The sequence below is a fragment of the Pteronotus mesoamericanus genome, unplaced genomic scaffold (genome assembly GCF_021234165.1).
Source record: "Pteronotus mesoamericanus isolate MK-2021 breed Mesoamerican mustached bat unplaced genomic scaffold, CSHL_Meso_final contig_1064, whole genome shotgun sequence".
Classification (NCBI taxonomy): Eukaryota; Metazoa; Chordata; class Mammalia; order Chiroptera; family Mormoopidae; genus Pteronotus; species Pteronotus mesoamericanus.
In genome coordinates, this window is record NW_026555008.1 from 46,768 (window position 1) to 60,665 (window position 13,898).

General features: G+C 38.7%; 2 protein-coding genes across 2 annotated transcripts; both read left to right on the forward strand.

The window, feature by feature from the left end:
• The first annotated feature begins 7,899 nt into the window (after nucleotides 1-7,899).
• On the forward strand, nucleotides 7,900-8,838 carry LOC129071586 (olfactory receptor 1052-like). Its single transcript, XM_054574911.1, has one exon. The coding sequence runs from the start codon at nucleotides 7,900-7,902 to the stop codon at nucleotides 8,836-8,838; it is 939 nt and encodes a 312-aa protein (XP_054430886.1).
• Nucleotides 8,839-12,097: 3,259 nt separating this feature from the next.
• On the forward strand, nucleotides 12,098-13,662 carry LOC129071644 (olfactory receptor 5I1-like). The gene is made up of 2 exons (XM_054574925.1): nucleotides 12,098-12,173; nucleotides 13,166-13,662. The coding sequence occupies exons 1-2, from the start codon at nucleotides 12,098-12,100 to the stop codon at nucleotides 13,660-13,662; spliced, it is 573 nt and encodes a 190-aa protein (XP_054430900.1).
• The last annotated feature ends 236 nt before the right edge of the window (nucleotides 13,663-13,898 follow it).

The following is a 13,898-nucleotide window of genomic DNA, read 5'->3' on the forward strand; positions in this document are numbered from 1 at the left end:
ATTAATATCTCCAATAGATACTAACTCTTTTTATAGAGGACAAATGAGAGCTATGTTCTTGGAGCACTATGATTTTTTTAGTAAATAATAAAGTTTCACACAGTAAAAATCAGTGAGCAATTTCAAAAATTATTTTCTCCCTAAACTAGGCAACTCACAAACATACCTAAAGTAGTCATTACACTCAGTAGTAATGTGGCTGAAGTGTATATGCATCATTAGTTTTTTAAACATATATGTGTGCAGTTACTTTCTTTTTTGACATGCGATATTATTTTATATTAGCGGCAAGTGTACAGCATAATGCTGAAACATTTGTATAATTTACAAAGTGATCCCCCCAATAAGTCTCATACCATCCTGGTGCCATACATACTTATTACAATGCTACCAACTATGTTCCCTAGGCTGTATTTTACATCTCGAACACTATTTTATAACTACCAGTCTGTACTTCTTTATCACTTCATGTTGTTCTGTGAAATTACTTTCAAAGTTTTGTAAATTCTACATATCCTTATTAGAAAGATAATCTTTATTTCTCATTACTTTGAATGGCACATTTGGCAAAACAGTACACTTACAGTGTTAAGCATTGACTTTTCTCCTTTAGAAACACAACATTTATTTACATGGAGACTCATGACTGTGTGCCTGTGTGTCCGTGTGTGCATACATGTGTTTGTGTGTGCGCTACAGGGAAAGAATATTGCTCTCCCTGACAGAAGTCAATTGATAATGATGATAGAGGTGGTCAGTTCTATGTGTGAAATCTTTACAAGACTACTAGCCTGATTTTGGAAAAGTAAAGAGTAAATATGTCTTCAATTTGAATCTGGACTTTTAGCTATGAATTCTTTTTTTTTATTGTTATTCAGTTACCTTTGTCCCTTCTTTTTCCCATTGCTCTTCCCTGCCCCATACGCCACCCACAGTCAATCCACACCCCATTGTCCATGCCCATGAGTCCTCTATTCATGTTCCTTGACTTGCCCCTTCCCCTTCTTTCTCCTGTTATCCACCTCCTCCTTCTCTTCTGGTCACTGTCAGTTTGTTCTTTATTTCCATGTCTCTGGTTCTATTATGTTTGCTTGTTTGTTTTGTTGATTACAATCCACTTATAGCAGAGATCCTATGGTATTTGTCTTTCACAACCTGGCTAATTTCACTTAGCATAATGCTCTCCAGTTCCATCCTTTGCTATCACAAAGGGGAGAAGCTCCTTCTTTCTTTCTGCTGCATAGTATTCAATTATGTAAATGTACCACAGTTTTTTGGTCCACAAAAAAAAAGATGGAACTGCTTTTTGATTCAAATCCCACTGCTGGGATTACACCCTAAGAAAACAGAAGAAAAAAATTCTTTCCTTGTTAGCTTTGGTGTAAGCTTAGAGTACTTAACATTTTTAAGCCTCACTTTCTTCATCTCTTGATCACAGGCTTAATAGAGACATTAAAGGAGAAATATATATAAATTCAGGCATTTATGATAGCTGAAGAGCATTCTTAAGATCTTACAGAGACAGCTAACTCCTAATCAGGAGCTAAAGCCCTGGAGCTGGAAGAAGATATGGTTTCCTCCCCAGCCTAATGTCAGGACGTGAAGTCTCCAAGATCCATTACAGCCTGCTCACCCCACTGGCAGATTCCCTTGTGATCCCAGCCTTGGGGGCCTTGGGGCTCTCTGCCATCCACCTCACAATTTGTCTTACTGATGCTGCGTTCACTCTTGCAGCTGAGTAGAGGTAATTCATGGCTGCCCATGTGGCCACACCATTCACACGTCCAGGGCAAATCCCAGGGCCCACTCTGCTAATCTAAGTTCCAGACCCCACACTGCCAAGAAGCGAGTTCAGATCATTAATCCCACAGTACCTCATTTCACGTTGTACTGTTTGGCCCTGTCCAAAGGACTGGGGCCAAAAACGCCCATTTAGCTAGAAAGGAACCAATATTCATCCATTACAATAAACTCATGCACTCTGGACATCTTCTGCGCAGTACTTAGAAAACAACATTTGGTTCTCATCACTCTCAGGAAGCCATTCCATTCTTCTCTATTGGAACCCCACTTTGGCCAGAACCCTACCTCACCACTGATCTTCAAAGACAAACCCCTTTTAGGAAAGCTACCTTGCATTGCAGTAAATGGAACTGCCATCTAGACTATAACCCAACATACATTTTCACTATCAGAAGGCTTTCCTCGCTAATCCGTCCCCTCTCCCTCTATTCAAACTCACCCAAGGTGTACTAGATCTGTCCAGAAGGTATCCAACCATGGAATAGGCTAAACCGAGATATTTATTGAAGAAGATGCAAGGTATTATCACATAGGACAATGATGCCTCAGTCCCCTTCAAAGGATGCACGTCGAGAACTCAGTGGTTCTCCCAGTCACCATCAGTTGCCCCATTAAAAATTCCCGAATCTCATCAATGGCCTGTAATCTCTTCCCTTTGAAAGGTTATTTTAGTTTTGGGAAAAGCCAGATGTCAAGGGGCATCCTCTGAGCTCTAGGGGGTGTGCATCACCTGGGTGATTGGCTGCTTAGCCCAAAAGATCTTCACGAGACCTGATTCATGAGGGGGCATGTTGTTGTAATGAAGCTGCCAATCACCCGTTGCCCATAGCTGCGGACTTCTGAATCATCCCAGCGTTTTCCACAGGGGAATGTTCAGGCTTAATGCAAATGTGGTGCAGATCCATTGTTCCACTCCTTTAGTCATTTTGCATGCCACGGCCACACTGCACACATGCTCACTCAATGGAATCTGCCTTCCCAAGTGACTAGTCCAGGGAAATGATCAAGACTCACTCATGCGCATTCTAGTCCACTCTCCTTGGCTGCCAGGTTACGTCAATGTGGCACAAAATGCTCTGCTTATACTGACAATGGCTGGACTATTTGTGGATGCACTTTCTCTGCTTTCGTTCAACTTCCCGGTCCCAACTTCCGTAGGGTACGTTCCCTAAGAAGACAACTGCACTGTCATCCCACCATCCATAGTTCCAGGTTCCATCTCTGGCTCCTGAGCATAATCTCCTTCAGTAATTCTGTGTAATGAATCAGTGTTTCACGTCAAATCCTTAACTGTAGTTCTTGATTTCTGTTCAGGCACTGATATCTCCAAACATAAGCACCACCAGGGATGACAGGGTCTCTGTATCATCATCCAAGCAAATAGCTCCACAATGGTAAAAATCTGGTTAGCAAAATGTGTTAAATCAAAACTGAAATAATTCTCATTGTATCTATAAGTGTGTGTCTCCATCTGAAGAGGCAGCATTTCCATTGACCTTGAAATCTTCTGTAGAAACGTGCTCTCAATTGCGGAGGCACCGACAGCAGTGTTGAGCCTCTGGGTCTACTCACAACTCACCGTAACTGTGACCTTTGACAAACCACTTGTTCTCTTTGAACCTCAGGTTCCACTCTGTCAACTGAGGGACTTGAACTCAAAAACCTTAATTGTTTATACAAGATACCACGTCCTGGGTTATATTAATATGAATCTGTCAATGCACACACCCATTTCTCTCTGGCGTGACTGAGAAAATGACCAACGCAGAAAATACATTCATAGCAAAGGAAAACATTCCATCTGCAGGACAACGGACATGAGAGCAAGTGGCAACGACGGCACAGAGGTAGACCGTTGGGGGTGCAGTAATCCCACTGTGTTCAAGTTCCACCTACTGAACAGGCCTTCGATGCCACGTTTTCCCTCAGACATATACTTTATGACAGCGAATACTCAAATTTGTTAGTTTTCAGGACCATCAAATACTCAAAAAAAATGGCCAAAAGTAAAGGATAGACACTATTAAGTATTGGTGAAGATGTTCCACAAGGGACTCACACCAGGAAAGTGTGTTATGGCAGGGTGGATTGGCAGACTTCGTAGAGATCAGTATGATGATATTTACTAAATCTAAATTTTCTGCACATGCGCACGTACATTTTCAACTCCTGGCTTTAAATACAACGTAAATGTGCATATATGCCTACCAAAGGTACTACAATGTTCACACTAAAATTATTAGTAATAACAAGAGAAACAACTCAGCATCCTACTCTGCACTTTAAAGTAGATGAATTAAAAATGATACAGTTGTAAAAAGAATGCTATACAACAGAGGGAATCAATGTTTTCCAACTGAATGTATCGATCTGCGCAACCGTGTAATTGACTAAAGCAGCACAAGCTATAGGCGTCTGCTGGTGTATGGCTCAAAACAACATAAAACCAATTTATCATGACAAAAACCAACTATGTAGTTATTCCTTGGGGTGAGGAGACTACTGACTTAAGAGGATAGCTCCGTGCCCTGACCGGTGTGGCTCAATTAGTTGTGTGTTGTCCACATTGTGAAATGTTGCCAGTTCAATTCCCAGTCAGGGCACATGCTTGGGTTGCAGGTTCAGTCCCTAGTCGGGGCACATGCAAGAGGCAACCAATTGATCTTTCCCTCTCACATCAATGATTCTCTCCCTCTTTGTTTCCCTTTCTTCATCTCTTTCTAAAAATAAGTTATTATTTTTTTGTTTACTAAAAGGATATCCTCAAGTAGAGGGCTTTGGTGATTCTGATAGTGTTCTATTTGTGGTTTTGGCCCTATTTATAACAGTATTTATTTTTAAATTGATCTAGCTGTATACTTATCATTTAAGTGTTCTCCTCTACATTACATCTTAAAAAGGTTTTCCAAAAAGCAATTCTATTTTTGCACCAGCATATTCTGAGAAATTTCAGACATTTCTTACTGTAAAATGTTTATTTACAGTGCTACCTCATCTACAACAAAGTTCAGCATATTTTTGTATAATAATGGAGCAACTCATAGAATATTTCTGTGAGACTATTTCTTTCATTATCAATGATTACTGTATTTTTTTAAATATGAGCATTTCTAGTATTGTTTCCAGGAACAAGAGACCAGTGAACCTGGTTTCCCTTGGTGCCATTTCCAAGCATAAGTTGCCAGAACTGGAATTGTTGGGTCAAGAAGCAGTACCATTTTCAATTTTTTGACTTAAGTCCATACTGCTCTCCACCCTGGCTGTACCAATCTGCATTCCCACCAAGACTACATGAGGATTCCCTCTTCCCCATACCAAAGAAATACAAAGGGTTGTGAGGAAATATTACAAGTACCACCATGGCAACCTTCTGGGCAATCAGGATGAAACAGATAAATTCCTAGAAACATACCATCTTCCAACACTGAATTGAGAAGGATCAGGGATTCTGAACAGACAGATTTCAACTAGGGAAATTGAAGTAGTAATGAAAACCTCCCCCCAGAAAAACTCCTGGACCTGATGGCTTCTCAGGTCAATTTTACCAAACATTCAAAGAGCTACCTCCAGACAACTTTTAAGAATTTAAAGAAAATTCTAAAAGACTCTAGGTTGCTTGTTACATCTAGGTTTCAACCTTTGTTTCATACAAAGACTTTATTAGAAACAATTCAGGATATATGTAACATAAAACATATGATAATATATGGTGATTATTATACAACATAAAACATCTTGCTGTGGCAAAAAAGCCAAAACTGACTTTATTTAAATGCAAAAGTACATGCTTTTAAAGGCCTTTTCTTACCATTTATTTTTCAGGAAAAACTAGGTATGATAAATTATGCATGTATAATTTTACTCATGTTGAAATTTTATGACATGAAGTATCTACATAAACTATAGGGCATGAACAAACAAGAACGAAAAAATAATATAGAAAAGGTTGTATTGACATTATTTGTAATAATTATTTAGATATAAGCTGTATTTATTCTGATGTAATTTTAGTTTAAAAATTAAAAATCCCATAATAGACAACAAAATTTAGTTTTCCCTAAGCACCATGATTATAGTCTATTTTTTCTGTTTTTACAAAGCACTTTATTTTCTGAAACTGTTTATGAGTGTTTGAATATGTGTGTCTTTGTGTGTAACCTGAGTGGGGTTTTTTTGTAAATTATGAGATTAAAACAAAATGCCTGTATAAGGCTCGGTGGGCTGGGAGTAAAGAACCCTCAGTGTGGTCATTTTACTCTTGCTAAGTAAATACAATATTAGGCAATAAGGGGGACAGGGACAGAAGTAATATTTTAAAAAGGTCCATGTCCCTCTCTCAACTGCCCGGCCTGTAGGGAGTAACAGATGATGACACATCTTGTTACACCCGTCACCTAGTCCTGAGAGACCAGCACCCAGGCCCAGGCACAGCCCCGGTAACATAAGCAGGCCACTGAGAGACAGGGCTGAACCCTCTGCACACAGGCTCCGGGCAACGGAGGAGTCGGTGCTCTGCGACAGGTACAGCTGTTTCTCATGCTTTTCCAGTTTCTATTTTATATTTCTTTAGTTTTTTATCTTTATTGGACTGAAACCATGTTGTGAAACCAGTGGGGAGTGTGAAATATTATACAGACTTTTAGTTACTTTTACCACTCTCGTTATTTTAAAGACATTCACAAATGGCAAGGAAGAATAAAATGTGAATATCTTTCATGACGGTGGATCGAAATTTTTTGTTTTTAATCTCTTACCTGTATTTCTACATATTTTACAAATATTTTTATTTTGGAATGAAGTTGTTTTTTATAAAAAATGTCTCTACAAGCACAAATAATTGCATGAGCTCAGACCAGGTGTTCTGCAGACCTGTATGTGGATGACTACATCATTATTCCAATGTATTTCTCTGTCTGTCCTACATTCAACTCACTTCCTTATATTTTCAGAACCAGAATCCCACATATTATATTATATATGATACACTTGATGTGTGAAATATAACAGTAGAACAAAGAATTTAATTGGCTTTCCAAGGACCAATACACTTAACCAAAGGAAAGCAGATTTCACAGATACTCAAAAGAAAGGGAATCAAAAAATTAATAAAGCAATATTACAATTTCTAGGGGGTTGGGATGGGGCACAGTTCAGACATTAGTTTCTCAGGCTAGGGGACTGTGGACAAAAGAAAACGTTTACCTCGCATCTTGCACATCTGATCAACTGGTGAATAGATTGAGTGGATTCTAGCAGATTAGAACAGAGGGTCTCATACGTTGATCCATACTTGTCTCGGGGTCACCTGTGCTTCCAGGATGTCTGCTATCAAGTACTAAAATTTCTTCATAATTTCCCTGAACAAAGTTGTAAGTGAGAGCATGGATCACACTAGCGTATTCCTGTTTGTTCACTCTAATGTATCATTCATGGAGACCCCTCCAACTTCTTCTCTAGTGAACCCTCCCTGTTCTGGGAGTCAAGGGTCACAGACTAGCTTTGTCCCTTGTTAACTGAGGCTGGATAGGACAGTAGGATAATGGGAACGGTGGAACATGTTACATCAAGAACCAAGCTGAAGGTCTGACTCCATTACAATATTGGATCATGAGGGAAAAACAAAGACATATATTAGATACCTGCATCTCTCAGTTGACTATTCTTCTTTATTGCAGACTATAACACTACTTATACTACATTGAGAAAAGAAACAACCTTGTTATAAGACGGGGCTTATGTGGACCAAATAATTGTAAGAGCTACTAGCTTGACTCTGACAACACCAATTTATTAATCTATGAGCTGGAAAAATAGTGCATTGGTTGGTATGGAAATAAAATTATTTCATTTGGATCAAAGCATACTACATACTCTATAAAATGGGAGACAAATGTAAGCAGTATTATCATATTATCAATTAATATTAAAGTGAAAATGTTGCAGAGAATCAAATTCCTTAAGGAGGTTGAGCATTATTTATCTTTTTCCAATTACCAACATAGAAAGAACCAGCAGTTTAAGTTCTAGGACAGTGAGATGACTTTCCCTCCACTTGCATTTTCTTCCACTACAACAAGGGATCTCCAGGCCTGAGTGATGGCCGTTGAGAACTGCACTGTGTTTGCGGACTTCATTCTCTTAGGACTCTCTGGCAGACAGGATGTGCAGCAGGGGCTCTTCGTGCTCTTCCTGCTGGTTTATGGCATCACAGTGATCGCCAATCTAGGGATGATCCTGCTGATCAACGTGGACCCCCGACTCCACACGCCCATGTATTACTTCCTGAGCAATCTGTCTTTCTGTGATGTCTGCTACTCCTCCACGATCTCTCCCAAGATGCTGGCTGATTTCTTATCTGAGCATAAGAAGATCCCATATAATCTATGTGTGGTTCAGTTGTTTTTTTTTGGTGCCTTTGCAGCTGTGGAATGTGTCATGCTGTCTGTCATGGCGTATGACCGCTACGTAGCCATTTGTAATCCACTTCTGTATTCAGTGACCATGTCCAGGAGAGCATGCGTCCAGCTTGTGGCTGCTGCCTACACGGCAGGTTTCATAGATACCACCATCTTTACCTATTGCGCAATTCGATTATCATTCTGCAATTCCAATGTCATCAATCATTTTTTCTGTGACTTCCCACCCTTACTAGCTCTCTCCACCTCAGACACAACCATCAGTGAAATAGCATTGACTGTTTCCTGTAGCTGTATGGTGGGGTCCAGTGTCATCATTGTCCTCCTCTCCTACAGCTACATCATTACTACAATCCTGAGAATGAAATCGACCGAGGGCAGACGCAAAGCCTTTTCTACCTGTGCCTCCCACTTAACCGCTGTGGCTATATTTTATGGGACACTCCTGTTCATGTATTTCCGGCCCAACTCGAGTTACTCCATGGACACAGACAAAGTGGCCTCTGTTTTCTACACAGTTGTTGTCCCCATGTTAAACCCACTGATCTACAGCTTAAGGAATCAGGATGTGAAAGGCGCCCTGAATAAAGCAATTGGCACCAAATTTTTCTCTGAATGAAAGTGTGTTCAATAACAAAGTTTTGTATAGTGATGTTGACAGGAAGAGTTTTCTGTAGCCTCTCCAATACAATTCTGGATATTTCTTTATCTAGCTTTGTGCGTAAATTGAATGTAGAGATTAGTCATAATGAATCTTTAAGTCTTCAATTTAAGGAAGGGGAATAGTAGTTTTACTCTATAGTTTTGCAAAGAAGATCTTTGTGTACTGCTCTGCTCTATTTGTGGGTATATATCCCAGAGAGATATGGGCATAGAACAATCTCCCTGCATGCTTAAATCTCCAGAGGTTTAAGTTAGCTTTTGTTGTCTCCCTATGTGCTTGGACCATTTTATAAATTTGCTATCATAACACTTGGAAGTCATTAGCATTTAAATTAATAATAGTAAGTTAAAATTACCTTGCCATAGCTCAAAGTCCCATAAATGCTAGACTCTTTTTCATCTTCTTCATCATTAATTCTACTTTACTATTTACTTTGCTCATTTTCATGATGCCATTCACAAATATTTATGAATGAATGTAGGTGTGTCCCCTGCAAGACAGATGAAAAAGGCAGGTTTTGTGAATGAAAATGAAAAGAACTTTCTTTGTTTTAATTTATTCTAATATGTCCATCCTACAAAAATCCACCTGTACTTATTCTTTGACCCAGGCTGAGTAAATACTAGGGACAAGGACCATTTCTCCCCCAGCAATCGGCAGGATCAGCAGCTCTAGATTTATTCAGCTCATCATAGTCTTCACATTAGACTGTGAATTTCCCCTCTTGCCCTCACTTTGGGGAACAGATACATGCCCTTGACAACTGTACAGAAACTGCGTGAATGGCACTTGGGGGTATAGGACATTGACCTTCTCTAACAGCCACTATCCCTTTAATGTATAAAGTGTGCTATTACGTTTGTCTTTTACAATATGTTCATAGCATTATACTAATTAACTTTTTTTAAAAAGCTCAAATACCCAGCTGATATAGTTTAATTTGAAAAGAATTATTAACGGAAATTTATGTTCAATGTAGAAAAAAACAAACAAGTAGTATTTACATTAGCATTCCAGTTGTAGTGCCTTAATTTGATTCTCTATGAATCTGTAAAATAAACTGAAACCGTATTCTAAACAACATTTTAATAGGAGTCGTTGCTTAGTGGTTGGATGTTAAGCAATGCTAAAATCTATTTTAATAGCTTCAGTTAATAGTACCGGATGTTTGCACTATTATTGAATAACTAATAATACCGTTATGTTAAAAACATTATATAATTTCTAGTTCTCAGAGTATTCATTTAATTGAATGAGGTTGCCTTTCTGTAAAAAAAAGAAAAAAGAAAAAAAACTGGAGGCTCTGCCTTCTTCCTGGAGGACAGAACAATTGATTATGCAAGAATTTTCATGCAGATCCCCTTCCGTTTACGCGCGCGCGCGCGCGCGCGCACACACACACACACATCCTTTTACTGTATGAAGTGTGCTTAATGTATGTACCTCAAACATAATAGTGAAACAACACCCGTTTCAGCTCTGCTTAAATGTCCCATTTTTAAATCACAGACAACTCTCTCCTTCAAGCATTGTGTTGAGATCATTCTGTTATTGTATCACAATCTCCTATGTGAGACTGCGAGCATTCCTCGCCCAAGGACTGAGCATTTCATGTCTATGACCCAAAGCACCTGCATGGGTAACACAGTGACACAGAATGACAAAGCCGGCAAATATATACAAAAATGAAATGTTAGATAACATTTTAGCTTTTATTAGATGTTACTAAAACAACAAATTTCAGGGTATGAGGCATGACAATACATATTTCATCACTCTTCAGAGAGCAAAGAAATGGTTGTTGTGGACACTAAGGTAATGGATCTGTGAAGGCCTACACATCAGTTATGCTCTAAGTAAAGAGCATTCATCTCTGAACATTTCTCACATTTGGCTAGTTCACCTATCTCTCTGCTCCAGTGGCCACCTGAACCCTAATATGAGCAACCGTATAGTAGAATACATGTATTTTTTAATCAAAAAGAGCATGTATTTTTTGTTTTTTTTATCCAAAACATATTTTTTATCAAAGATCATCTTTACAGTGTCAGTGGAGGTACACAAGGGTATAAGGGTAATAAATGGTAATGAAAAAATGCATTTAAAAAAATCATCTTCACACATATGAACTACATTAGCAAAATCAGCTTTCTACGGCTGTTCATTTCTATAATTTGCTGAACATCCACTAGCCAACAACAGAAAAAATTGAAAATACACATTTACTGAGTCATTACTCATGTAACTTGTATGCTAAGCATTGTGAGAATGTAGAAAAACATCATACCTAAGTTGATTAGATAGATAGAATGATTGATTTAAATACATATATACATATATATGTAAAATACAAAATTTGTGTACCAGGAGAATTTGATGTTAAACAATGAAGGAAGAGCAGAATATACCACCCCAAACTATACCACTTGGGCATAATGATCATTTTCAAATACTGTTGGTTAGAAAGCTGGTGTCTTGTCATATATTGGAGGCAACCACAGCTCCTTGGTTCACACACCCTTTGCATTTACTCTGAAGTACTGGGATAAAAATGTTTAGTCATTTTTTCCTGTGCTCCCCTCCCCTGTTTAAGCTACCGAGCACAGGCACATCAATTAATGAGTGGCTTCACCCTATGTGAAGTCACCTATGGTCACTAATGGAAATTGTCTGTTTCATCACATCTTCATCTCCTACTTTTTCACCCTTTCCTCAGGCTTACAGAAAGCTTTTCCTGCGGAGGAGGAAACCTTCCCTACATGGGCCTCTCAAATGACTTCTCTGGCCACCCATGAGAGGATTCTTCTCCCATTGTTCGCAAATTTATCTCCATTCTACACCATGATTGTCCTTGTGATGAACCTGTTGATCTATAGTTTGACAAGAAATATGCAGATGACACCACTAAGAAAGCCACAGGGCTGCAGGTAGATTCCTTGTGAGATATGACCTTGCAAGAGTCATCTAATTCCCTATTACAAGCTCTAACTTAGACCCACAACGCACTCAAGCACACACACATCCTCTCTCACAAGAATTTCATTAAACATTCGTTTTTCATATAGTCAGCTGCAGTTTATAACCCCAACATATAAGAAAATTTAGATATTTAAAATTGCTCCTTGATGTTATTGCTACAATGGTTTGTAGCTGGTTGTTTTAAAGGATAAAATAAATATGTCAGAAAAGCATGTGTGTGTTTCTGTGTGTGATCATGTACAGATTGTCCATTGACAAGGGTAGATTACTGGATGAGGGAAGAAGTCAGATTCCCTTGATTCACACGCCAGGTCTGTACCCTTCTATTGAGGAGCACATTCAACAAGTTATTTAGTTATTCTATGCAGTAGCTGTGAACTGGGGAGAATAGAGTACCAGTGTCATCGATTGCTACATGATTAACTGAAAGAATGCTGAGAAGACTGCCTAAGCCATTGAAAGCACTTCAGAGAAGTTAACCATATATATAGCAAGTGACCCCAATAACATTCTTAGAATTATACCCAGGATAAATGAATGAATACTTTCACCCAAAGGCATGTACAAATTATTCACCATTGAATTATTTACAATAGTGTAAACTGAAAACAACTCAATTTGTTTCAACACTTTCAGTCATTAGTTGACAAAATTTTCCTGAAAGTGTTAAGTAGTGTACATTTTTACTGAGGCTGGAAAGGACATGAGGGGTTAATAAGGATATAGGGGAATCCAGATACCCCATATCTCTGTACAATACACAATTGTAAAAATAAAGGGAAAATAAGACAATATATTCATTATTCATACCTATCACCTAGCTATGTTCCTAAATTGCAGGATTTAACACAGTCTCCACAATACTGAAAAGCCACAACAATCCTATCAGAAGATGTGGGTGACTGAACCAATTAATCTAAGAACTATTGCCACAACTGTAAATCATCAATTTCTTAATATACTATAAAGGAGTAACAAAAATTATCTTAAATGCCACATCAGTTCCTATAGAAATAGCATGATTTGATGTAAAAGTGTACATTAAACTCGGTATAATACTATGAAAATGTAAAAGATATTATCATTATCATTTATTGATTTACATTATATAACATGTATTTCCAAAGAGTCAGATTTTCTCATGAAGTCTTAGCATTATTTACTTTTTTTTCCATGTACTGATAAATGGAAAGAACCAGCAGTTTAACTGTTGAGACAGTAAGATGATTTTCCCTCCACTTGCATTTTCTTCCTCCTCAAGCAGGGATCTCGAGGCCTGAGTGATGGCCATTGAGAACTGCAGTGTTTGCGGACTTCATGCTCTTAGGACTCTCTGGCAGACAGGATGTGCAGCAGGGGCTCTTCGTGCTCTTCCTGCTGGTTTATGGCATCACGGTGATCGCCAATCTAGGGATGATCCTGCTGATCAACGTGGACCCCCGACTCCACATGCCCATGTATTACTTCCTGAGCAATCTGTCTTTCTGTGATGTCTGCTACTCCTCCACGGTCTCTCCCAAGATGCTGGCTGATTTCTTATCTGAGCAAAAGAAGATTGCATATCATTTATGTGCCATTCAGATGTTTGCTTTTGGTGCCTTTGCAGATGTGGAAAGTGTCATGCTGTCTGTCATGGCGTATGACCGCTATGTAGCCATTTGTAATCCACATCTGTATACAACAGCCATGTCCAGAAGGGTCTGTACCCAGCTAGTGGCCATTGGGTACATCCAAAGTTTGTTGTGTTCTGCAATCTTTACCTATTGCACAAGATATTATTCAAAAACATTTGTTCAATAAATGAATGTCCTCCGCCAAACTTATACAATAAAGAACATTTGTAAATTTTTTTAAAAATACAGAGTTCTCTTTATTTTATTTCTTCTGTTTCATTATGTTCGTCTTGGACAAAATTCACAGGTGCTCCTTGTCCTTTGGCCTTGGCTGAAAAGTTTCAGGAAGCAGGGATCACATGATACAAAAATCTTCCTGGGTCCTCTATTTGTCATCATTCTGCCCCAAATTTATGAACAGAT